General features: G+C 36.1%; 1 protein-coding gene and 1 long non-coding RNA gene across 18 annotated transcripts in view; one reads left to right on the top strand and one right to left on the bottom strand.

Annotated features, from left to right (window-relative positions):
- The window catches only part of LOC112204985 (solute carrier organic anion transporter family member 1B3-like), a 112462-nt gene that overhangs the window by 63862 nt on the left and 24277 nt on the right, over nucleotides 1-24323 (top strand). For 3 of the 15 annotated variants that reach the window (XM_054663104.2, XM_054663111.2, XM_063785485.1), the window contains 4 exons: nucleotides 1428-1623; nucleotides 2839-3004; nucleotides 5408-5592; nucleotides 20204-20854. In XM_054663104.2, the coding sequence (XP_054519079.2) occupies nucleotides 1428-1623; nucleotides 2839-3004; nucleotides 5408-5592; nucleotides 20204-20249 (593 nt within the window). In that variant the 3' untranslated portion in view covers nucleotides 20250-20854. Of the gene's footprint in view, nucleotides 1-1427; nucleotides 1624-2838; nucleotides 3005-5407; nucleotides 5597-16259; nucleotides 16878-19461; nucleotides 20855-24323 lie in introns of those variants that run through there. The other 12 variants (XM_054663106.2, XM_054663107.2, XR_008538257.2 and 9 more) reach the window with 11 other exon arrangements.
- Nucleotides 1-24323, bottom strand: part of LOC104001494 (uncharacterized) — a 213941-nt gene that overhangs the window by 4409 nt on the left and 185209 nt on the right. For all 3 annotated transcript variants that reach the window (XR_010147990.1, XR_010147991.1, XR_673307.5), the window contains one exon: nucleotides 23220-23276. This is a non-coding gene — a long non-coding RNA (uncharacterized LOC104001494). The remainder of the gene's footprint in view (nucleotides 1-23219; nucleotides 23277-24323) is intronic.

Raw genomic sequence — 24323 nt, forward strand, 5'->3', positions numbered from 1 at the left:
GAAGGTGATTTTATATTTTACTAAATGTAATCTTATTATGTCTCAAACTTTACAAAATTTCTCCATCTTGTGATATCATCGTTGTTCTGCATTTGAAGTTGCATCTCATGTTAGGTGAATTTAATTCTATAGGTGAAATTCACCTAATTCTATAGGTGAAATTCTAAAGAAAAAAAATTGCTTGTGAATGAAACATTTAGACGTGGTATCTGCATAATTGGATCTTATAATATAGTACTGAGATCCTGAGACAAACCCTTTTATAATATAACCGTTATAATCCTATAATTCATGGACTGAAATAAGGCCTCAGCTACTTACAAAAGACATAATATTAATATTTTCAGGAGGAGAATCAATTTAAATACATTACAAAATATGCATGATTCAAAACAAATGTCATATTTTAGAGAGGTTTATTTTGCTACAATACCTATTTTCAAAGTCATATTGAGACCTTCTCATTAAGGAAAGGTTATCTTATATCCCTTTTCCCACAACTCCAGTATTGTAGAAACCTTGTAGAAATTTGATAAGTATTTGATGAGTTAAACAGTGTATCAAATGGTATGTATCTAGGTCATATGTACATAGGAAAGTAATAATTAGAAAATGAATGTACTGAAGCATTGGAACAGGCTTCTGGATGATCTCCCTGTTGAACTGACAGATTTAAACTTAAAAGATTCAGTTTTGACTCCCAATAACCTGGCTTGAATTTTTTGTTAGAGGAATCGTCACCTTTAATAACACTTACGGGACTGTGAAATGGAAAAAATGTAACAGGGATCAGTCATTTTTAATCCTGTATGTAGACATTTTTATCATATAATGGTAGATATGTCTTTTATGAATAATAAAGAGATATTAATTCAAGAATTTAATTCTAAAGCCTTGGGCAAAATTGGAGTGAGTTATTGAGGACTGAAACTCTGTTTTGAGAAATGTATAAAGGATTTTTTAGATGATAGGATAGAAATCTCAGAGAAAGAAAGATTTTGTTTTTGTTGTTGATTGCCAGAAAAAAAGAAAGCTCCTCATAGAAATAACCTTTTTAGACACATAAATATTCTTAGCCACTGCCTTTTTCTTGTGAGGAAGCCAAGCCCTCATAATTGGCCAAAATAAATTATTTTTGTCTCTCATGTGGGTATACTTGGCCCTTACCTCCACCCTAGTGTGCCACCCTTCTCTCTTTTTTTTTTTTTTTTTTTTTTGAGATGGAGTCTCGCTCTGTTGCCCAGGCTGGAGTGCAGTGGCGCGATCTCGGCTCACTGCAAGCTCCGCCTCCCAGGTTCACCACCCTTCTCTTAAAAGAAATAAGAATGGGTGAATTTGGTTGATATACACTGTGTTTTATATATAAAGACATATCAGAAAAACCATATTCGTATAGTTATAGCTTTTTTCTCTTCTTTTATTTCTAGGAATCGTAACCATTCCTACGGTTGCAACTGGAATGTTTTTAGGAGGATTTATCATTAAAAAATTCAAATTGCCTTTAGTTGGAATTGCCAAATTTTCATTTCTTACTTCGATGATATCCTTCTTGTTTCAACTTCTATATTTCCCTCTAATCTGTGAAAGCAAATCAGTTGCCGGCCTAACCTTGACCTATGATGGGTTTGTATATATTGCTATATAAATCGTGTAATATGTTAACCATCAAATTAAAAGATTATGTGCAAGTAAAATAAGGTAGAAAACAATTGTAATTAAACTTTATTTTAATTGAGAGAAATTTCAATTTTCAAATTCTTAAAATGTCCATTTCCTAAGACAATAAAAATTTGTTTTATTCCTTCCTTAAGGAAAAGCAACATCGGTTGAAATAATAATACCTATAATTTCTGGGTAATTAAAATGAGTGGTAGACGCTTTTACCCCAATTTTATAGATGGGAAAGTGAGATTTAGAGAAACACACACATTATATGGCTAGCAATGTTAAGATTAAGACACAAATTTGAGCTATTAGAGGTATCAGATGTCATTAAATAAAATTATTCATAATGTATTTTCTAAATTATCAATCTCCTTATTTTTAATTTAAATTCTATACTAATTTGAAGATATTTTATAAATCCTTAATAATTATCATATCTTTACAAAACAAAATCTTTAAGCTTAAACATTATACAAATAACATTTTATAATTTTAGTCATAATATAAAATTATATCTTATGATTTATAATTATATTATAAAGTAAATCAGTATAAACAATATTATAGTTTTATTCAGAAAATATGCAGAGATTTTTTATCCTTTTTCAACTAATTCTATTATTCTTGATTTTTTATTCCTCAGAGGTTCGGTTTTAACTACATTGAAATCTTTTTTTTTATGTAGTTAAAATATAGATTGTAAAATTCAACAATGTTAACTAACATGCATAGATTCAGAGGATTTTAAAGTGAGCTTAGAGGAACCTCAATCTAATGCCATTACCTCCCTGAAGAGAAACTGAATCTCAGAAAAATGAAGTTACTTATATAATGTAAAGTTTCATTGATAGAATGATAAAGACCTCTTGTCTAAGTCTTATCTAACCTCTTTTATTTCTTTTTTAAGTTTTACTTTTTCTAGGTCATAAGTCATGTCTTGGTAAAGAAGGAGAGTTAAAAGTCAATAAGCATTACAAAAATTGCCATTTTGACATCAGCAAATCAAATTTCTCTATCTAATTAAAGGAAAACCCTTTCTCTTATTTCTCTTCTCTTTTCCTCTTCTCTTCCTCCTCCTCTATTTCCCCTCTCCTTATCCCCTTGTCTCCCTCTTCTTCTCTTTCTCTACTTCCTCTTTCTCTTTTTTTGATAATTTCTATCATATATTTTCAGAAATAATTCAGTGGCATCTCATGTAGATGTACCACTTTCTTATTGCAACTCAGAGTGCAATTGTGATGAAAGTCAGTGGGAACCAGTCTGTGGGAACAATGGAATAACTTACCTGTCACCTTGTCTAGCAGGATGCAAATCCTCAAGTGGTATTAAAAAGCATACTGTGAGTATTAGTTTTCACTTTTTCTCCTCTCCTTAATCAAAATCACAGATTTGATTTAATAATTACTTATCAAATCTTCCTATAACTAAGGTCTCCAATAAAAAGATAAAACAAAAAGATTCCAGTATTATCTGTCCTCGTGATAGCTGTGAAGTATAAACAAAGCTTCATATAAAACTCTGCTTAGGACACAATCAGACTTCTCTGTTACTTGAATTTTAATTAGAGATTACCCACTTTTTTTCTTGAGATTTTAAGAATATGACCTGTTAGAATTTGAATGCATTTAGGGTCTCTAAGAAGCATCTCATTTGACTAAAGCACATGATTTTTATTATTTGGAATTACTTTACCCTTTGGAAGTTAGGGGAAAGTTCAGAGTTAGCCTGTTGTCAGCACTACCTGCTTTACGAGAACAATAATCTATTTGCATTTTAATATATACATACTGATAAGTTTAGCTAGGGACTCACTGTGGCCTTGGACTTTCCAAGAAATGAGTCAAGTCTTCATGTTCACTTGAATTCCCTATTCTTGATTTCCTATTTTGATGTTCCCAAAGCTGGCACTTCTTTTACTCAGTATAATTTAGTATCCTACTCACTGATTGCCAACATATCCATTGGAAATTCCATTTCTTTCTTAACTCAAAGGCTTTTTTTTTTCCGTGTGACACATATCCTGTTTTTCCCAATATCCTGGGTAACTCCCAATGATTGGAAATTAGGTATGCTGTTCCCCATACCTACAATCAATTCAACATCTCACAAGTTGCATAACTATTTTTCAGGCCCTTTCCCTATTACCAACATTAGCAATATAGTCTGCTGCGATTATGACTCTCTACCACACTCTTCCATGCTTCAATTCTAAACATTTTCTATCTTTCCCTTGCCCAATATCCTACCAATGTATTATTAAATGGCATGGAGAAATTTGAAGAATAAAGCATCCTAGTTTCCTTGAAGATAGGCTACAACTTTAGTAAACTTGCACATTTGTGGCCCAAAGACTATACTTAAAAGCCCACATCTCATATTCATCGGCTATAGTATCTTTCAGTAAGAGTACCCCATTTAATCCCTGGTCCCGTGTTGTCCAGTAGTGAAGACCTGAAAGAGAGGTGATATTAGTATCCTAAAGAGAGCTCTGTCTTCACGGAGACATCATCTTAATATTGGCAATGGCTATGCCATGTGGGGGCTACTGCAAAGTTCCTTTACTAAATCCTCAGTAAAATTGTTAAAATAATGCTCTCTGTATCAAAGTTGGGTTTCATTGGCCAATGTGCTTGCTCCATAAAAGATTCCTCCATATTATTCCTATTAAAAAAAATAAAAGGAAAAAAGGAATCTCTCTTGAACCATACGAGTATGGATTTAAATTCTTTTTTTTTTTGTTTTGAGATGGAGTCTCGCCCTGTCACCCAGGCTGGAGTGCAATGGCATGGTCTCGGCTCACTGCAACCTCCACCTCCTGGGTTCAAGCAATTCTCCTGCCTCAGCCTCTCAAGTAGCTGGGATTACAGGTTCACACCACCACACCCGGCTAATTTTTTTTTTAATCTTTAGTAGAGACGGGGTTTCACCATGTTGACCAGGCTGGTCGCAAACTCGTGACCTCATGATACGCCTGCCTCATCCTCCCAAAGTGCTGGGATTACAGGTGCGAGTGACCACGCCTGGCCAATTCTTTTACAAGTTCTCCTTCAGTAAATAGTCTTTAGCAGTAGTAGGTTCAAGATGAACTTAAATCTTTAGCCTAGAATCAGAGCAGAATTTATTAAAGCCACCTGACCACATACACTGCCTGCCTGATCTCTAAAATTACTTGTTCCTAATATTCCTCTTCTATATTCTAACCATTAGCCAGCACATTCTTTTGTGTTAAACCTTTCTGGTAATAATATACTATATCTTGTCACCTGTCATTATGGTCTTGAATGTGCTTTTGCCTGCTTAAATAGAATTCTGGCACCTCTGCCTGGCTCTATTTCCTCTGCACTCTGTCCCATTTTCATGAGTTAGGGCTAGATTTTGTCCCTTTTCAAACTATATTTTCTGGATTCTTTTGGTAGTTCTTTCCCAGAGTAAGTCCCTAATACTTAGAACCTGCCAAAGAGAGTAAGAATGTGTATTTTGGAAAGAAAATGTGGGTGGAAGAGAAATATTTTAAATAATGTATATTAATGAAAAAATTATATACAGAATTTCATATACTAATTTCTTAAACTCCTAAATTCAGGGAGCTATTTTGCCTTCACTATTAAGCAACTATATTTTTATAACATTTTTTAAACTGTAAATATTTTAGTTTGAGACTTCTTTAAATATAATGGAATGTATTCATAGCCCTGTTGTATTTGGCAAATGTATTTGTTAATATTTCAAAAACTGTTTTTAGGTGTTTTATAACTGTAGTTGTGTGGAAGTAACTGGTCTCCAGAACAGAAATTATTCAGCGCACTTGGGTGAATGCCCAAGAGATAATACTTGTACAAGGAAATTTTTCATCTATGTTGCAATTCAAATCATAAACTCTTTGTTCTCTGCAACAGGAGGTACCACATTTATCTTGTTGACTGTGAAGTAAGTATGATCCTGTAAAACATTGTCATGTATATTAGACTAAAACACACCTAATGATAGGCATATTTTTGTGTATTTTGAGCTCAAATTCATATTTTGTCAATTTTTAATTCTTTGAGAATGCATTTTCTTAGAATTATTTTGATCTTTCAGTAACATCATTAATAATTTTTGTCTCTAATACTTCCATTGTCAAATCTAGGCTCTATACTTTCTTCTCTTTAATAAAAATCTTAAGGCACGCACTGATTGACAATTGCCTTGATTGTAGGAGAATCTTTGTGTGATTGTAAAAGAACTTTTAATTTTTAGTTGCATTGCATCCTAATGAGCCAGTTAAGAGTAAATCATCTGTTGATTTCATTGAAAGAAAACATTTAGCAACCAGGTATAAATACAAACTTCAATTTGTAATGAAATTCTAATGCTTTCAATTCACCCACAGCATGGCTTTTGACCTGGTATTTCATGATACCCTTGTAGGGCATAAGAAAAATATGTGTAAATAATTCATTCCTTTTTTCACTTATTAGACAGTTATTTAGACAGGATATGATGTTCGATGAAGAATATTTCCTAGTAAGTAAAACCAATAAGGTACTTGTTTTCTCACAGCTTAGAAAATGACAAGACTGATGTGAGACAAATAAGTATAAAAATAAACACATAATTACAAATTGCTGTTTGTCTTAATAAGGAAAAAGACTGCCAATTAAAGGAATAAAAAGAGAAACTAAATTTAGGATTAAAGTAAGGGGATGTGAGGGGAAAGACTCCCAGAGTACATCTCAAAAGAAGTGACATTATATCTAAAGATGTAAAGAAAAAGCCAAATGAAGGGCTTTCAGGGAGAGGGTCTAGGTGCTGTTTCCTTAAGACAGGAAAGAGCTAGAATTTTTGAGGAATGAAAAGAAGCCAGTTTATTGGAACACACTGAGTGAGAGGGGTGTGGCAGATGATGTTTGGAGAGTTGGGGGGAAGCAGATAATGTGTGCCCTACTGGCCAAAATAAGCACGCAATCACCTAAAACGGGAAACATGTAAAGACATGCGTGTAGATCTTAAAAATATACATGATAAGTAGAGTGACCTGGGGTAACACCTAATTGTACTTTTAAAACCTACTAGTTGATCGTAAGTACATGGCCAGCCAACAGCATGACATGGTAGAAAAAAAAAAAGCAACCAACAATGTGTTTTAACTTTTGTTAATATGAATATAAACCTGTAAACTAAGTCAGTTTACAGTTGTTAAATTTTCACCCTGCCTGCAAATTTTCTTAAATTCATACCATAAATATTCCACAAGTATAGCTTCATCTTAATATAAAATGTCAATTCAGAAGGAGAAGCCTTCTATATTTCCAAATTACAGATTCATTAACTTATAAAAATTCACTTCATAATTTCATACTAGTTTGCCTCTCAACATGTTTTAGCTTCTTAATTGAAACCTTTTCATGAGAAAAGGAGAGTTTTAAAAACATTATTCCATCCTTGATGATAGTTATATTTTATCTGAATAAAAAGTGATTAAATCAACATTACCACTTATCAGAGCATTTATTAATTTCTCACCTGCCTTTGATTTCCTTTGAAGAAAAGTTTTCTGAAGCTGACTGGAGAATAAAAATACAAACTTCATTTTATTAATGATTTTCTAATGCTTGCATCATAAGGCTATTGCTAAAACTAGACTCAGCAGGAGTGTAGACATTTACTCATCCAGTACATATTCATTATGTGTGTCAGCCACAAATCCATGCACTGAGGATGCAAATGTGAATGAAAATGATAAAACTTCATTAGCATCCAGTGGGGATAGGGTACAGGGAGTGGATACATATAGAAGAACTAATAAACAAATAAGCAAGTAAATATGTAAAACAGGGTAAATGTGAAGCACTAGAAAGAAAAATAAATCAGAGTCAGAAAATAGAAAAAGTGGGGATAGGTAAGAGATGCTAGTTCAGATATTGTGAAAGTTATATGACAAGAGACCTAAATGAAAAGATGAAGAGAGAAGCTACAAGCCATGCTAAATGAGGACAGGAAAGGAACAAGCTAGGCAAGGTAGAGCAAAGACAAAGGCCCTTGGGTGGAGCATACTTGATACATACAAGGTTAGAAAAAAGTGTGTGAGGAAAAGAGGTACGAAGTACAGTGACAGAGCTAGGGTGATCCAGATTATATTGTTCACAGGAAAGGCTTTGGAGCTTATTCTAAGTGTGTTCAGAAGCCCCAGAGGGTTTAAGCATTAGTATTACCTAATGCTTAAGGCTTACCTAATGAGAAGATCACTCTGACTGTGCATGACTTGTGTTTTTGGAAGATAAGAATGAAATCAGGGAAAACAAAAGGGTATGATCATTCTTCACAATGAGGTATTATTGAGCATGGTTATGATAAAGGAAGTGGGAAGATATTTGTGCTTCATTCTTTGTTTTGTTTTGTTTTCTAAGGCAAAGCCAATATGATTTGCTGGTTGATTGAATGTGGCATGTGACAAAGATAATTTAAGGATGATCCCAAGGTTCTGGCCTGAGCTCTGGAAAGATGGTGATACTATTGAACAAAAGGGGAAATACTAAGGAAGGGTAGTTTGGAGGAAGTGGAAAAGCAAAATTTCTTATATCCCTGTAAAACTGAGCTGCCTGTTAGGTATCTACCAACAATGCCATATGTAGAATCCACCATTTAGGAAAATCATTAAAGCCATAGACACAAATCTAGAGTTGGCAATACACAGATGCTATTTAAATCCAATGCCACATTGAGATCTTCTAGGGACTGGGTACAGATAGAAACTACATCCTAGGAACAACAGGCACTCTAACTTTAGCGATTAATAATAGAAAGAGAAAACACTAAAGGAAACTGAGGAGGTCCCATGAGTTATGAGGAAAACTGGGAAAGGATCATGTCCTTGAAGCACAGTGAAGAATATATGAAGAAGCAGTGAATAAAGAAACTATGTCAAGGCCTGCTGAGAGTTCACAGGAGTTATGGACTAGAAAGTGACCATTGGATTTCATTATATGCTCATCACTATTAACCTAAACAAAACTAGTGCATGAAGATGGGAGGTGAAAAAAAGGCTGTTTTGGTTGTTTTAAATTTTTTCATTTTTATGGATTTAGAGATAAAATTGTAGTTGTGAAACATGGATTATATTGTGCAGTGGTAAAGTCTGGGGTTTAATGTTCCCATAGTGTACTTTATATTCACCCGAATAGTGTACTTTATATTCAATAGGTAGTATTTCTTCCCTCCCACTCCCTTCCACCCTCCCACACTTTAGGGTCTCCAGTGTCAATTATTCCACTCTGTAAGTCCTTGTGTGCCCATTGTTTAGCTCCCACATCAAAGTAAGTACATGCATTTTTTACTTTGTTTCTGAATCATTTCACTCAGGATAATGGCCTCCATTTCTATCCACATTGCTATCCACATTCTATCCACATTCTATCCATGATTTCACTTTTTAATTGCTCACTAGTATTCCATAGTGTATACATATATACAAAATTTTTAATCTAATTATCAGTGAATGGAAATTTAGAGTGATTCCATGACTTTGCTTTTGTCACTAGTGCTGTAGATAAGCATACAAGTCAGTTGTCTTTTTAATAAAATGATTTCTTTTTCTTTAGGTAGACACCCTGTGGTGAGATTCCTGGATTAAATGGTAGTTCAATTTTTAGGTCATCAGGAAATCTCTATACTGTTTTCCGTAGAGGTTTTACTAATTTACATTCCCACCAACAGTGTATAAGCATTCATTTTTCTTTTCATCTTCACCAACATCTTTTGACTTTTGACCTTGTAATAATAGCTATCTTGATGAGTATAAGATGATATCTCATTATGGTTTTAATTTTCATTTCTCTGATGATTAGTGATGTTGGGCATTTTTATATATTTATTGGCCATTTGTATGTCTTCTTTTGCAAAGTGTCTGTTCATGTCCTTTACCCACTTTTTAATGAGGTTTTTTTCTTTTTTTTATTGAGTTGTTTGAGTTCTTGTAGATTCTGGATATTAGCCCTTTGTCAGATGCATTGTTTGCAAATATTTTCTCCCATTCTGTGGTTTGTCTGTATACTCTGTTGATTATTATTATTTTTTTTTTTTACTGAACAAAAGTTTTGTAGTTTAATTAAGTTCCATTGGTGTATTATTTTGTTGCATTTCCTTTTGAGGGTGTAGTCATAATTTCTTTGCCTAGACCATTGTCCAGAAAAGGTTTTCCTAGGTTTTCCCCTAGGACTTTTATAGTTTCAGGCCTTACAATTACGTCTTTCATCCTTTTTCAGTTAATTTTTATATATGGTGAGAGATACGGGTTCAATTTTATGTCTGTGTATATGGCTCTCCAATTTTCCCAGCACCATTTATTGAATAGGATGTCCTTTCCTCACTGTATATATATTTGTTACTTTGTCAAAAATCAGTATGTTGTTGGTATGTGGCTTTATTTCTGGCTTCTCCATTCTGTTCCATTGATCTATGTGTCTATTTTTATACTAGTACCCTCTTATTTTGGCTTATAGCCGTGTAGTATAATTTGAAGTCAGGTAATGTGATACCTTCAGCTTCATTTTTTTGCTTAGGGTGGATTTGCTAGTCAGACTTTTTTGTTTCCGTATGAATTTTAGGATTTACATTGGTAATCTCATAAAAATTGTGTTGAATCTGTAGATTGTTTTGGGCAGGATGATCATTTTACACAATATTCATTATTCCATTTCATGAGCGTAGGATGTTTTTCTATTTTTTTGTGTGACATATATGACTTTTTTATCAGTGTTTTGTAGTTCTCCTCGTACAGACTTTTTTACCTCTTAGTTTAAATGTATTACTATTTTTTTATATCCATTGTGAATGGGATTAAGTTGTTGATTTGATTTTGAGCTTGATCATTATTGTTGTATGGAAATGGTACTAATTTTTGTACATTGGTTGTGTATCCTGAAACTTTACTGAAGTAGTTTATCAAGTCTAAGAGGCTTTCAGAGGAGTTTTTAGGGTTTTCTAGGTGTAAGATTATATCATAAGTGAAGAGGAATAATTCAAATTCTTCTTTTCCCATTTGGAGACCTTTTATTCCTTTATCTTACCTGATTGTTCCTGATAGGACTTCCAATACTGTGTTGAATAGGAGTAGTGAAAGTGGGCATCCTCATCTTGGGTCCATTCTTAGAAGTAATGCTTACAATTTTCCCCCATTCAGTATGTTATTGACTGTGGTTTGTCATATACATGGTTTTTATTATTTTAAAGTATGTTTCTTCTATGCCTAGTTTGGTAAGTGTTTTTATCATAAAGGGATGCTGGATTTTATCAAATGTTTTCTCTGCATCAATTTATTTTATCATATGCTTTTTGAAAAAAGATTTCTGTTAATTTTGTGAATCACATTTTTGATTCGCATTTGTTGAACCATCCTTGCATTTCAGGAAAAAGTCCACTTTTCATTGTGATGAACCTTTTTATGTGCTGCTGAATTTTATTTTCTAGAGTTTGTTTTTTTTTTGAGGATATTTGGATCTATGTTCATCAGGGATATTAATGTGTAGTTTTCTCTTTTATTTGTTATTTACTTGCCTGGCTTTGGTATCAGCATGATGCTGACTTCATAGAATTAGTTGAAGAGGATTCCTTCCCACTTGATTTTTTGGAATAGTTTTAGTAGAATTGGTATCATTTCTTCCTTTTTGGTTTGGTAGAATCTGGCAGTAAGTTCATCTTTTTGTTGTTGTTATCAGGAGATTTTTTAATTATTATTACTAATTCAATTTAATTACTCATTATTGGTCTGTTAAGGATTTCTGTTTCTTCCTGGTTCAAACGTGTGAGGTTGTACGTTTCCAGGAATTTATCCATTTCCTCTAGGTTTTCCAGTTTGTGTATGTAGAGATGGTCATAGTAGTCTCTGATGCTCTTTTATATTTCTGTGGTAATGGTTTTAATGACACCAGTAATATTTCTGATTGTCCTTATTTGAATCTTCTTTCTTTTTGGTTAAGCTACTAGTAAGCTATCTATCTTACTTATATTTTCAAATTACAACTTTTTATTTCACTGATCCTTTGTAATTTTTTTGCCCAAATTTCATTTAGATTTTTTCTTTGATATTTACTATATTCTGCTAGCTTTGGGTGCAGTTTATTCTTGTTTTACTAGTTCTGTGAGATGTGATATTAGATTGTTAATTTTATATCTTTCTGTCTTTTTGTTGTGGGCATTTAATGCTACAAAATTCCCTCTTGGCACTGATTTGTTGTATCTCCGAGGTTTTGGTATGTTGTGTCTTTATTTTCATTCATTTCATTTTCTTAATTTTTTTTTGTTTTTGGGGACAGAATCTCACTCTGTCACCCAGGCTGGAGTGAAATGGTGTAATCTTGGCTCACTGCAACCTCTACCTCTTGGGTTCAAGCGGTTCTCTGGCCTCAGCCTCCCTAGTAGCTGGGATTAAAGACCTGTGCCACCACACCCAGCTAATTTTTTTAATTTGTAGTAGAGACGGGGTTTCACCATGTTGGCCAGGCTGGTCTCAAACTCCTGATCTCAAGTGATCCACCCACCTCAGCCTCCCAAAGTGCTAGGATTACAGGTGTGAGCCACCACACCCAGCCTCATTTCAATTAAAAAAAAAATCTGCCTTGATTTCATTATTGACCAAATAATTGTTCAGGAACAGGCTATTTAATTTTCATGTATTTGTGTAGTGTTGAGAATTCTTCTAGGTACTAATTTCTATTTTTATTCCACTGTACTCTGAAAAGGTACTTGATATTATTTTGATTTTTAAAAAAAATCATTGAGTATTGCCTTTTGGCATAGCATGTGGTCAGTTTTTGAAAATGTTGCATGTGTACATGAGAAGAATGTATATTCTGAGGTTGTAGGGTAAAATGTTCTGTAAAATGTTTGTCAGATCCTTTGGGTCTAATGTCCATTGTAAAAGTTTCTTTGTCGATTTTTGGCTGCCATGATCTGCCTAGTGCTGTCAGTGGATTATTGAAAGACCCCACTACTGTTGTATTGCTATCTATTTTGTTTTCCTTAGGCCCAGTAGTGTTTGTTTTATGAATTGGGGTGCTCCAATGTTGGGTTTATATGTTTGGAATTGTTATATCTTCTTGTTTAATTGATCCTTTATATGATAACCTTCTTTGTCATTATTTATGGTTTTTGATTTGAAATTTGTTTTATCTAATGCCAGTATAACTACTTCTGCTCAGATTTGGTTTGTATTTTCATAGAATGTCTTTTTGCACCCCTTTGGTTTGAGTCTGAAAAGGTCTTTACCAGTTACTTGAGTTAGGTGGGTTTTTTGTATGCAGCATATAGTTGGATTTTTAAAAATTCATTCTGCCAGACTATATTTTTTAAGAAGAGTGTTTAGTATATTTATATATAAGGTCAGTATTGATTTTTGAGGGGTTGTTTCTATAATATTGTTAATTATTTCTTAATTGCTTTGCAGTCTCAATTAGGCAATTTTAAAATAAGATCTGTAAGTTTTATACTTTGTGTGTTTCCATAATGATAAGTATTGCTCTTTCATTTCTATATGTTAGAACTCTTTCAAGCCTTTCTTGTAGAGTCAGTCTGTTTGCAACAAATTCCCTTAGTGTTTGCTTATTTGGGAAGTACTACTTTTCTTCTTGAATTATAAGTCTTAGTTGAGCAGGATACAAAATTCTTGGCTGGCATTTTTTTTTTTCTTTAAGAGACTGATAATAAGACCCTAATTTCTTTTGGCTTGTAAGATTCCTGCTGAGAAGTCTGTTGTTAGTCTGATAGGATTCTTTTTACCGGTAATTAGATACCTCTCTCTTGCCACGTTTAAGATTTTTAAATTTATGTTGACTTTGAGTAGTCTGATGACTATATGTCTTGTGCTGGTTATTCTTGCAATGCGTCTCACAGGAATCACCTGAGCTTTTTATATTTGGATGTCTGGATCTGTAGTAAGTCAGGGAAGTTTTTGGGAGTTATTCTTTCAAACAAGTTTCCCACACTTTTAACTTTTTCTTCTTCTCCCTCTGGAATACCAATGATTCATAAGTTTGGATGCATTCCATAATCCCATATGTCCTGAAGGCTCTGTTAGGTTTTTCAATTTACTTTTCTATGTATTTTTCCTACCAAGTTTATTTGAAAGACCTGTCTTCTAGCTCTGAAATTGTTTATTCTGCTTGGTCTGGCTTATTGTTAAAGCTTTCAGAAGTATTTTGCAGTCCCTGAAATTGTTTATTCTGCTTGGTCTGGCTTATTGTTAAAGCTTTCAGAAGTATTTTGCAGTCCCTTCAATACATTTTTAATTTTTAGAAGTTGTGTCTGCTTCTCGTAATAAAATCTTTCTCTTCTTTTATACCCTATGTTATTTTTTTCATTTATTTTTGGTAATTTTTAACTTTCTTTTGGATCTCAAGCTTTACATAATCCCATATTACTTGAAGGTCTTATTTCTCGAAGACTTCTTTAGAATCAATATTTTGGATTCTTTATCAGCATATCAAAGATTTTATTTTGGTTTGGATTAATAGCTCAAGAGTCATTGTGGTCCTTTGGACCTTTAACAATCTATCTTCTTTATACTTCCAGAATTCTTTCTCTGGTTCTTTCTAACTTAGATAGGCTATCTCTCCTTATTTTGAATTTATTTTGTTTGAATTAGGTTTTTTTCCATTTGAAAATGTGGCTATAATGTGTGTTATGTAGGATCTAACAGGCTATATTGAAGAGGTTAGAGAGAAAATGCCAGAAAGGGAAGTGCAACAGTCAGCACAGCAAGTTATTTTCAGGAGTAGTGCTACAAAAGAAACAGACAAAAGTTGTGGTTGATAGCAAAGTTGTGGAATAAAACTTCTGTTTATGTTCAATGCTAGACGTGAATAGCATGCTTACATACTGATGAGAATCATCAGTAGAGATGAAGGAAACTGACAATGCAGAAAAGAGGGAAAGCAATTACAGAGGAAGATGAAAAGAGATTAACCAGGACACAGAGTTTTTCTCTGTACAAGAAGGGAAATTTTTTATGTGGGTAAAAGGCAGGTAAATGTGTACCTGTAGTGATGAAGAATATTGAACTTTTTTCTGCTGCTTCTACTTTCTTTGTTATAAAAAAGGAATGTAATCAGATGAGAAAGAGGAGGAAGAAAAGAAAGAGTCTTTAGATCAGAAAATGTGAACTAGTAATCCTGAAGATTAAAGAAACATACTGACAGGGAAAATGGACTAGTAGAATATTGGACAATTGCCCTGGAGGCCCCCTGAATGTCTGTGCTTATGAATTTAAAGTGAGCACAGTGAGATGTTTGAATTATTTCCTCCAGGGATGCAGCTCTTTGTATATAGGTTCAGAGAAGGCAGAGGATTAGATGAAAGCATTTTTGCTTGTCTAGTACAGTAAAGGATGAGATGGACAAAAATTTACAGAATATATGCAGATGAGCAATTATAACAAAAGATCATGATGAGAAAGGAAGTGAAGAGGTAAAACTAGATATGACCTGTGAAGAGGTTAGGGGAATCATAGCCTAAAGAGCTAGGGCTGGAGCTTCTTGTAACAGATATATTAAAGGGAGTAAATTTAAAACTTAGGAGGTAGTTATGAGGACTGGGATGGCCAAAATGGAGAATTTTAAAAGTGGGTACTGATGAACTGACTGTGGGTGGAAGACTTTCCAGAAAAGAGGTCAAGAAACTGAAAGGCCAGAGAACATTGGGAGCATAATCTATATGATCTATATTTCCTAAAATAACTAGGAAAAAGGGCAGAAATAATTTTCACAAAAATGACAGGGAGTTTGGAATGAAAATTGTCAAGAAATGATGAGAGTTGTGATGTGCCATTCTATAGCTAACTTCAACAAGGAGGTTAGAGAATAGTAGGGTAGGGTGGTGCACTTCTTCTTGGGACCTAGAGGTCTGTCAGAAGAAAGACTCAGATCTGGAAGTGGTAAAAATGAAAGATCAATGAGAACTTCTACATTTCAGGCCCATTGATGTGGAGGTTGTGGAAGGAAAAAGCCTACAGGAGAGAATTACATGGAGTGTCATTGGGAGTAAGCCAGGCTTTGTTTAGAACAAGAAAGTGAAAGGGCTACAAAGAATGTAGGAACTAAATATTTTGCTGGTAACAAATATGAGTTTCCCTGGGAAAAATGAAAGGGTTTGAGTAATGGAAAAAGAGTAAGAGAGTGAGTGGGATTAAGGGATGTAGTAAACCATGTGGAATGAGAGCCTTGGTACCCAGACAGGATCTCAAAATCTTGACATTCTGCTGGTGACAGGATGTGAGGCATGATGTAAGTTTATGACAAACAAAACATCAATTGAAAAGGCCCAAAGGAGGGTAATGTTTCAGAACTTTTTTAAAAAACTGCATTTTAGTGGCTTAGCTAGAAAAGATTTAGCTCATAAACACAATAAATTAGAGCTTTTCTTCAGTCTTTTGCAAACAGGAAAACAAGCATTCCCTACCTGTGCTATCTATTGTTAGGGTTTCATTAGGTCTAACTGGAAATTACCTCAAGAAACAGCAGGTCATGATGGTTGATTGTCATTAGAAAGAACAACAGAGGATCAATGTAAATGAAATCTCTTAAATTAAACAATTAAATGAAATAGCACATTTAACTTCTTAGGGTGCCTTTTGTGATGAATTCATCCTGAGAGAGGTGCCAGCTGCTCAATATCATATGTAAAGCAGGAGTCACACTACAGTGGTAAATAACTTACATGATAACCATGCGCGAGCGTGTGCAGATCAGTGAGGATGTGAGTATGAGCAGGCAAGAAGTAGTGTGAGTGTGCATGCATGTGGATGTAGGGGTGAGTGTGTGTGATTGTTATTGTATATGAATATTACCATATCACACACATTCATCATCTCCATTGAATTGTTGAAGATTTCAGGCCAGCTCTTAGGAAAATATCCTCCCTATCTGCAAGTCCCCCCAAGTCTCCTGCATGCTATCCCTTCCCCTGGGTGAAAATACAGTTCAATAACAAATTTCAGTTTACCTCGTGTGTGTAGTATACCGACAAAGTGTAACTTCTGAAAATCAAGTACAGTGAAAAATACATGTCAGGCTATTGTCAAAAAACTCAACCAGGGTTGAAGTGCAATCTCTCCCTTCCCAAAATCTCCTTTGAGAAATCTGATATTTGAGAGTAATAACTAAGTAGATAAGTTAAACTCCCCTTTCTACTGATTTCTTCTTGACCATCTCTTTATGAAATAAACTTCCTCCTAAATAGCAGGCATGGATTCTGTATTCATTTGTTTTTATGCTGCTGATAAAGACATACCCAAGACTGAGCAATTTACAAAAGAGGGAGGATTTAGTTGGAATTACAGTTCCACGTGGCTGGGTAAGCCTCACAATCATGGTGGAAGGCAAGGAGGAGCAAGTCACATCTTACATGGGTGGCAGCAGGCAAAGGGAGCTTGTGCAGGAAAAGTACGCATTATAAAGCAATCAAACCTCATGAGACTTATTCACTATCATGAGAACAGCATGGGAAAGACCATGATTCAGTGATCTCCCACTGGGTCCCTCCAACAACATGTGGGAATTATGTGAGTAAAATTCAAGATGAGATTTGATGGGGACACAGAGCCAAACCATTTCATTCCACCCCGTCCCCTCCAAATCTCATGTCCTCACATTTCAATACCAATCATTCTTTCCCAACAGTCCCCCAGAAACTTAACTAATTTCAGCATTAACCCAAAAGTCCACAGTCCAAAGTCTCATCTGAGAGAAGTCAAGTCCCTTCCACCTATGCACTTGTAAAAACAAAAGCAAGCTAGTTACTTCCTAGATACAATGGGGGTACAGGCATTGGGTAAATACAGCCTTTCCAAATGGGAGAAATTGGCCAAAACAAAGGGGCTACAGGCCTTATGCAAGTTTGAAATCCAGCAGGGCAGTCAAAACTTAAAGCTCCAAAATGATCTCCTTTGACTCCATGTCTCACATCTGGGTCACACTGATGCAAGAGGTAGGTTCCCGTAGTCTTGGGCAGCTCTATCCCTGTGGCTTTGCAGGGTATAGCCTCCCTCCTGGCTGCCTTCTCGGGTTGGCATAGAGAGTCTGCAGCTTTTCCAGGTGAATGGTGCAAGCTGTCGGTGGATCTACTGACAGCTTCTGGGGTCTGGAGGATGGTGACCCTCTTCTCACAGCCCCACTAGGCAGTGCCCAGTAGGGACTCTGTGTGATGGCTTTGACTTGACATTTTCTGTTCACACTGCCCTAGCAGAAGTTCTCTATGAGCACCTTGTCCCTGCAGCAAACTTCTTCCTGGGCATCCAGGCATTTCCATACATCCTCTGAAATCTAGGCAGAGGTTCCCAAACCTCAATTATTGACTTTTGTGCACCCACAGGCTCAACACCACATGGAAGCTGCCAAGACTTGGGGCTTGCACCATGTGAAGGCACAGCCCAAGCTCTACATTGGTCCCTTTCAGCCACAGCTGGAGCAGCTGGGATGCAGGGCACCAAGTCCCTAGGCTGCACATAGCACAGGACCCTGGGCCTGGCCCAGGAAACCGTTTCTCCTAGGATTCCAGGCCTTTGACAGGAGGGGCTACCATGAAGACTTCTCACATGTCCTAAAGACATTTTCCCCATTGTCTTGGGAATTAACATTCAGCTCCTCCTTAGGTATTCAAATTTCTGCAGCCAGCTTGAATTTCTCCTCAGAAAATGGGGTTTTCTTTTCTATCACATTGTCAGACTGCAAATGTTCCAAACTTTTATGCTCTGCTTCCCTTATAAAACTGAATGCCTTTAACAGCACCCAAGTCACCTCTTGAATGCTTTGCTGCTAAAGGAAATTGTCACCATCCTCCTTTTGCATAGGAGTAAAAGGAAGCTGAAATGCTGGAGTGATTTCCCAAGGGCACAAGGGTAAAAAAATGAAATGATTGTTTGAGGCCTGGCACATGAAGGGTATCCCAAACATTTTTTTTCTCTCACTTCCCTAATATGTGGTTCGGCCCAAGGCAAGAACACAGAAGGAGGTTGTATTCTTGTGTTCAGAACATTGACTACCACATTGTAAATTGAGCACATGGGGAGCCAGGCTCTGATCAGCTTTATGGTCAGCAAGAGTTCATTAAACAAGAACAAGACCTAAAAGGGAAACTTGGAAGGAATCAGGAAAGTCAGATGGAAGGCAGCATGTTATGAGATGCTTACCCGGGAGGACAGCACAAAAAGTGTGTGATTGTGGCAAGGGGTAGGGGAAGTAAGGTTTGAAACTGGGAAAATGATGGAGAAAGCAAGAAGATGAGGCATGCAGAGACGTATTTTGCTCTGAATTATTTTGACTAGGGATGTACTCCGCAAACTGGCGTCTGAAGACCAGAAAACCATGGATATATTCATGTGGCTTAGTGAGAATTATTTTTCTTTAAAGAGGCCTATACATTACTCATCTTTGAAAAATGCTGAACAAAGGTCATCTCTACTTCAAATAGATAACTTCACTGATTGGACAGTGCCTTAATAGTGGTCCAGACTTCAGAACCACTCTGTAAATTAATCCTTTCAATGATACAGCATCAAGCTTATCAATGATGGTTTCACTTGCTTCAAATGATTAGCACCATAAAGCTTAGGTCCTATTCCAGAAGTGTTCATGGAGTCCCTTGGGTGTAGTGGTAAACATTCATATGTGGCAAAAGTTAAATCTAAAAATATCTGAAACACTTTGAATTAAAATCATCAGATTATTGTAAATATCAGCTTGAGATATCAACTATCAACACTTTCAATTTCTTAATTTTGGAAGTTGCTTTTATTTTATTTTTAAAACTCATCAATTATTCTTTCAGTGGGCTTCAAATATTTTAATACTGCAGCACCAAATTCTTAGCTCTGACCACAGTGAGTACTGCTTCCCTGGTGTATCTCTACACACTGGATGAGATGATGATAAAGCCTAGGGATTGGGGAGCCACCAGTTGGAAAAAGACAAGATCTCGGAATGACTGCATGGAGGAGAGCTGCCCACTTGCCCAGGAACTTTTATGAGAGCAAGAAACCAACTTCTGGTGTGTTAAAATTCTACCTTTAAAAACTGTTCCAGGCCAGGCACAATGACTCACGCCTATAATGCCAGCACTTTGAGAGACTGAGGTGGGTGGATCACGAGGCCAAGAGATCGAGACCACCCTGGCTAACACAGTGAAATCCCATCTCTACTAAAAATACAAAAAATTAGCTGGGCGTGGTGGCGGGCGCCTGTAGTCCCAGCTACTCAGGAGGCTGAGGCAGGAGAATTGCTTGAACCGGGATGCAGAAGTTGCAGTGAGCCAAGACTGTGTCACTGCACTCCAGCCTGGGCAACAGAGCGAGACTCTGTCTCAAAAAACAAAACAAAACAAAAACAAAAAACTGTTCCAATGTAATAATTCAGCTGGGACAAAATATATATTCTGATACTGATGCATCTGAGTTCTTATCTCAAATAGCAGAACACCTTGATTCCTAGACAATACAGTTTAAGTAAAATATGTGTTACTATTAAGTGCCAGTTATGGTTCTAATTATTTTAAACATATTGTCTTATTTCAGTCTCACAAGAACCTTACAATGTAGGATGTTTTTAATCTTTACTTAAAAGATGAATAACTGAAGAAACCAAGGCACAAGGAGGGGAGATATTTTGCCTAAGATCACATAGCTGTCAAATGGCCAAGTTTGGAATTTAGATTATTTGGACTCAAAAGTTGTATTTTCAACTGTGAACTTTCAATCATGCACCAGTTGTACATAAAATCACATGGAGTGCTTGTAGCAGAGACTCATCCTGTTCACTGAAATCTACTGCCTCTTCTTATTGGAACACCAGATGGATGGTATTTCCCTTCCTCCCTTGTAGGTAGCTGTCACCCTGTGACTGAGATCTCCTTAACAGAATGAGAGGAAAAAAGAAAATTCATGCTACTTTCAGTCTGGTCCATTACAAGTTCCCATAGTGCTTCTCCATGCTGTTTCCCCTTCTACTTGGTGGATGCGGATGACTATGAAACCCTAGCATATGGGAGAGCCACTGATGGAAATAGTCTGGGTCACTGAATGACTGCATGTGGAGAAGCCTCCTACCAACCTCACCATGAGCCATCCTATGAACAAGAAATTAATTTCTATTGTGCTAATCTACTGACACCTTGGAATTTGATTCTTTCTAAAACTTACCTTAACTAATAAAGAGCTTTTTAAAAATTCAGTTTCCTGGTGTGAACTCCAGAACTCCTAGATTAGAATCTCTGGGATAAAGACTATGTATCTCTACATATTTTTTTTTTTTTTTTTGAGATGGTGTCTCACGCTGTTGCCCAGGCTGGAGTGCAGTGGCGTGGTCTTGGCTCACTGCAACCTCTGCCTCCTGGGTTCATGCCATTCTCCTGCCTCAGCCTCCCGAGTAGCTGGGACTACAGGCACCCACCACCTTGCCTGGTTAATTTTTTGTATTTTTAGTAGAGATGGGGTTTCACCATGTTAGCCAGGATGGTCTTGATCTCCTGACCTCATGATCCGCCTGCCTCGGCCTCTCAAAGTGCTGGGATTACAGGCATGAGCCACTGCGCCTGGCTGTATCTCTAATTTTTAAAAGATCCCCCGTGCAATTCTGAGGTAGCTAGTCTTTAGCAGTATTGCACTTCATATCACAATTGACTTTTTCCTTTTGCTAGCTAAATTCTAGTTGGATATCTTAAGACAATGGTTTTCCATTTTTAGTTTGCCTGATTTTTTAAAGAAGCTATAGCTCAACAATTTATATTGCTTCGGAAGAAGCTTCACTTATTTATTTAAGATTCAATCCATTTGACCCAGGGGATTCAAGATGTATCGTCTCATCATGAGGGCACCAAGTCATCTATTTCCTTCTTTCTGCCATCTCTCCCTTCCTCTGTCTTTCTCTATCTCTGCCTCCTATTCTTCTGTCTTTCTATCTATCTGTCATGGCTAAGCAGCCTTCCCCAAAGTATTTTCCTTCTATTTTATTGTATAAATATAGAGGTTTTGCATTGTGCAATTCCTTGAAAATAACATGTGGCAATTACGACATGAGATTTCATCAGCTGTTCATGTATTATAGTGATTACTTTGAAACTGTGACTGATATTTGAATCTTAGGGGAGAGAGGGCATTAAGAAACTCTCAGGAATGATTAGGTCTCCACCAGCTATTTTTTCAGTTTAAAATTGAGATTGTATTTCTTGCATCATTTCATCCATTATTTATTTTTTCTGACTAAAATAGATTATTGAAACTCAACACAGTGATAAATTTGATCTCTTCAAATGCCTTGAGTGTTTATATTAGGATGACATTCTTAATTGTCAAGGGGGTATATGAAGAAAGTCTTTGATATATCTAGCTCCACTGACAATTAGTAGAGCTGCATCATATAAGGATAGTTAATGATTCATAGAGTGCTTACTGTGTGCCAGTTGCCCTTCCAGGGACTTTGCATAACTTAAGTCCTTTAATTCTCAAAATAATCCTATGAATGGAGTCCTGTGTTTATCTTCGTTTCATAATGTGGAAATGGAGGCACGGAAGCACAGGGGAACATGCCCAAGGTCACACAACAAGGAGGGGTGGTGTTGGGACATGAACCCATGTAGTCTGGCTGTAGGCTCTGTGCCTTTACTACACACACTGACTGTTTTTATAGATAAGCACTCTTCCATGTGATTTTAAAAAAATCATTCTAAGGGTATATTCCTTTTCTACTGCTTTGTAACAAGTTATCACTATTTTAGAATCTTGAAACAACATGCTTTTATTATTTCACAGTTTCCATGGGTCAGGAGTCTAGGCTCGGCCTAACTGGGTCCTCAGGTCATGGTCTCACAAAGCTGCCGTCAAGGGATCAGCTGGGACTAGGGTCTCATGTGAGTTTCAAAGTCTTCTTCCAAGCACACATGCTTAATGGCAAAATTCATTTCCTTGCAGCTGCAGAACCAATGGCAGCCTGTTCTTTCAGTGCCAGCAGGAGAATCTCTTTCTGACTCAGTGAAGTCCAAACCCTCTTTAAAAAGGCTTCCAGCTAATTAAGTCAGATCCAGCAAGTATAATCTTCCTTTTTGATGAACTTTTCAACTGATTTGAGGCCTTAATTATATTTGCCAAATCCCTTCACTTTCACCTATAATGTAACCTAATTATGGATGAAACACCCGGGCAGAGATCATGGGGCTGTCTTAGAATTCTTCCCAGACAATAGCGCAATGGGTATGTCTGATCCCTTCCTCCATGAGTGAGGGAGATGGCTAAATACTGATGGTTTCATTAGAATTTGACTCATTAATCTCAGCTTATAAAAAATATCTGGAATTTGTTTTTCAATGTTTTATACATAAAAATTTCCTTCTTTAACTTTTTTCTAGAATTGTTTATACAAGGTTGATAGCATAAATAAATTCGGAATTTTTTTGAAAATTATCTTGTAAATTTACTCTGCTGATTAGTTTCCTGAGACATTTCTTAAAACCAGCTTGTCACTTTTGTCCTTTGATCACCTGTTGGGTAAAAATCAAATTCCTTAGTGTGTGACAAACCAAATCTCTTATGTACTCACCAAATGTACCATGTTGTCTTAGCTGCTTGCTACTGACTTCTCCTCCAGCGTTTTATGCTAAAAAGTGGAAAGGAAGAAGGGAAGGAAGGGAAAAAGGCAGAGAGATGGTTACTGGATTAAGTTTGAATCCCTCCGGAAGTTTCAAGCAGGCCCCAGGCCCTAAGAATTCATTGATCAGTAACCCGTAATCTGCAGTCTTAGCTGGTCTGAGATAATATTCCATTTCTTGGAGGTTAAAGGTTATTTTAACCCTGGGAAGGTATAATAACTAGAGAAACATGAATAAATGAATTACTTTAAATATGAGAAACAAAGGTATAATAATAAATGCTTTCAACCTGTGTATTCTACTATTCCTGTTATTCCATCCTCTGCTTCTAATGTACATTTATTATTTACTTATTTATTTAGCATATTGCTTAGTATCTGCCTCCCTTCTTCCCACTCTTTCCCATCCTGTCAAGTATAAGGGCAAGGGTCATGATCTATTTTGATTACTGAGGTATTCAAGCATCCAGGACAAGTTATTGAATAAATACATAAATAATTGTGGTCTGTTCTTAGGATTTTTGAATCATTTAAGAAAAGTTAACATATTGGATTTGTAATTATATTGAGACTTTAAGGATCATTGTTTTGGTTTGGTTTCGTTTTTGGGTTTTTTTGCTGTTTGAGCCTAACACAGATTGGAGGACATTTCCAAAGAGGAGGGTGTAAGGGGAGAATGGCTCTGTGTGTGTGGGTGTGTATGCATGTGTGCATGCATGTGTGTGCGCGTTTCTACATGCTGTATCGTGGCTAAGTGAGCAGACAGGATTGTCTGTCAGTATAGGCCTTCTGAGGGTGTAAACCCTCTAAGGAATAAATGCATCTGGAGAAATTCTACGTCCTGCAGTTTTAACTCAAATTGGTTTCAAGAGGGACACAGAGATCTTCCCTCTGGAGAGTAGGTGCAGGCATTATTTCCTGCTCCCCCTTTAATTTTTCTGAGGAAACTGAGAATTAGAAAAATTAGTTGCAAGAGGGATAATATTTTTGGAATTTCGATACATCTTGCTTTGTGGGTGAACTAGATTTCTGTCTTTGCACCTTGTCCACCATGAT

This window comes from Pan troglodytes, chromosome 10 (genome assembly GCF_028858775.2).
Source record: "Pan troglodytes isolate AG18354 chromosome 10, NHGRI_mPanTro3-v2.0_pri, whole genome shotgun sequence".
NCBI classification, from domain to species: Eukaryota; Metazoa; Chordata; class Mammalia; order Primates; family Hominidae; genus Pan; species Pan troglodytes.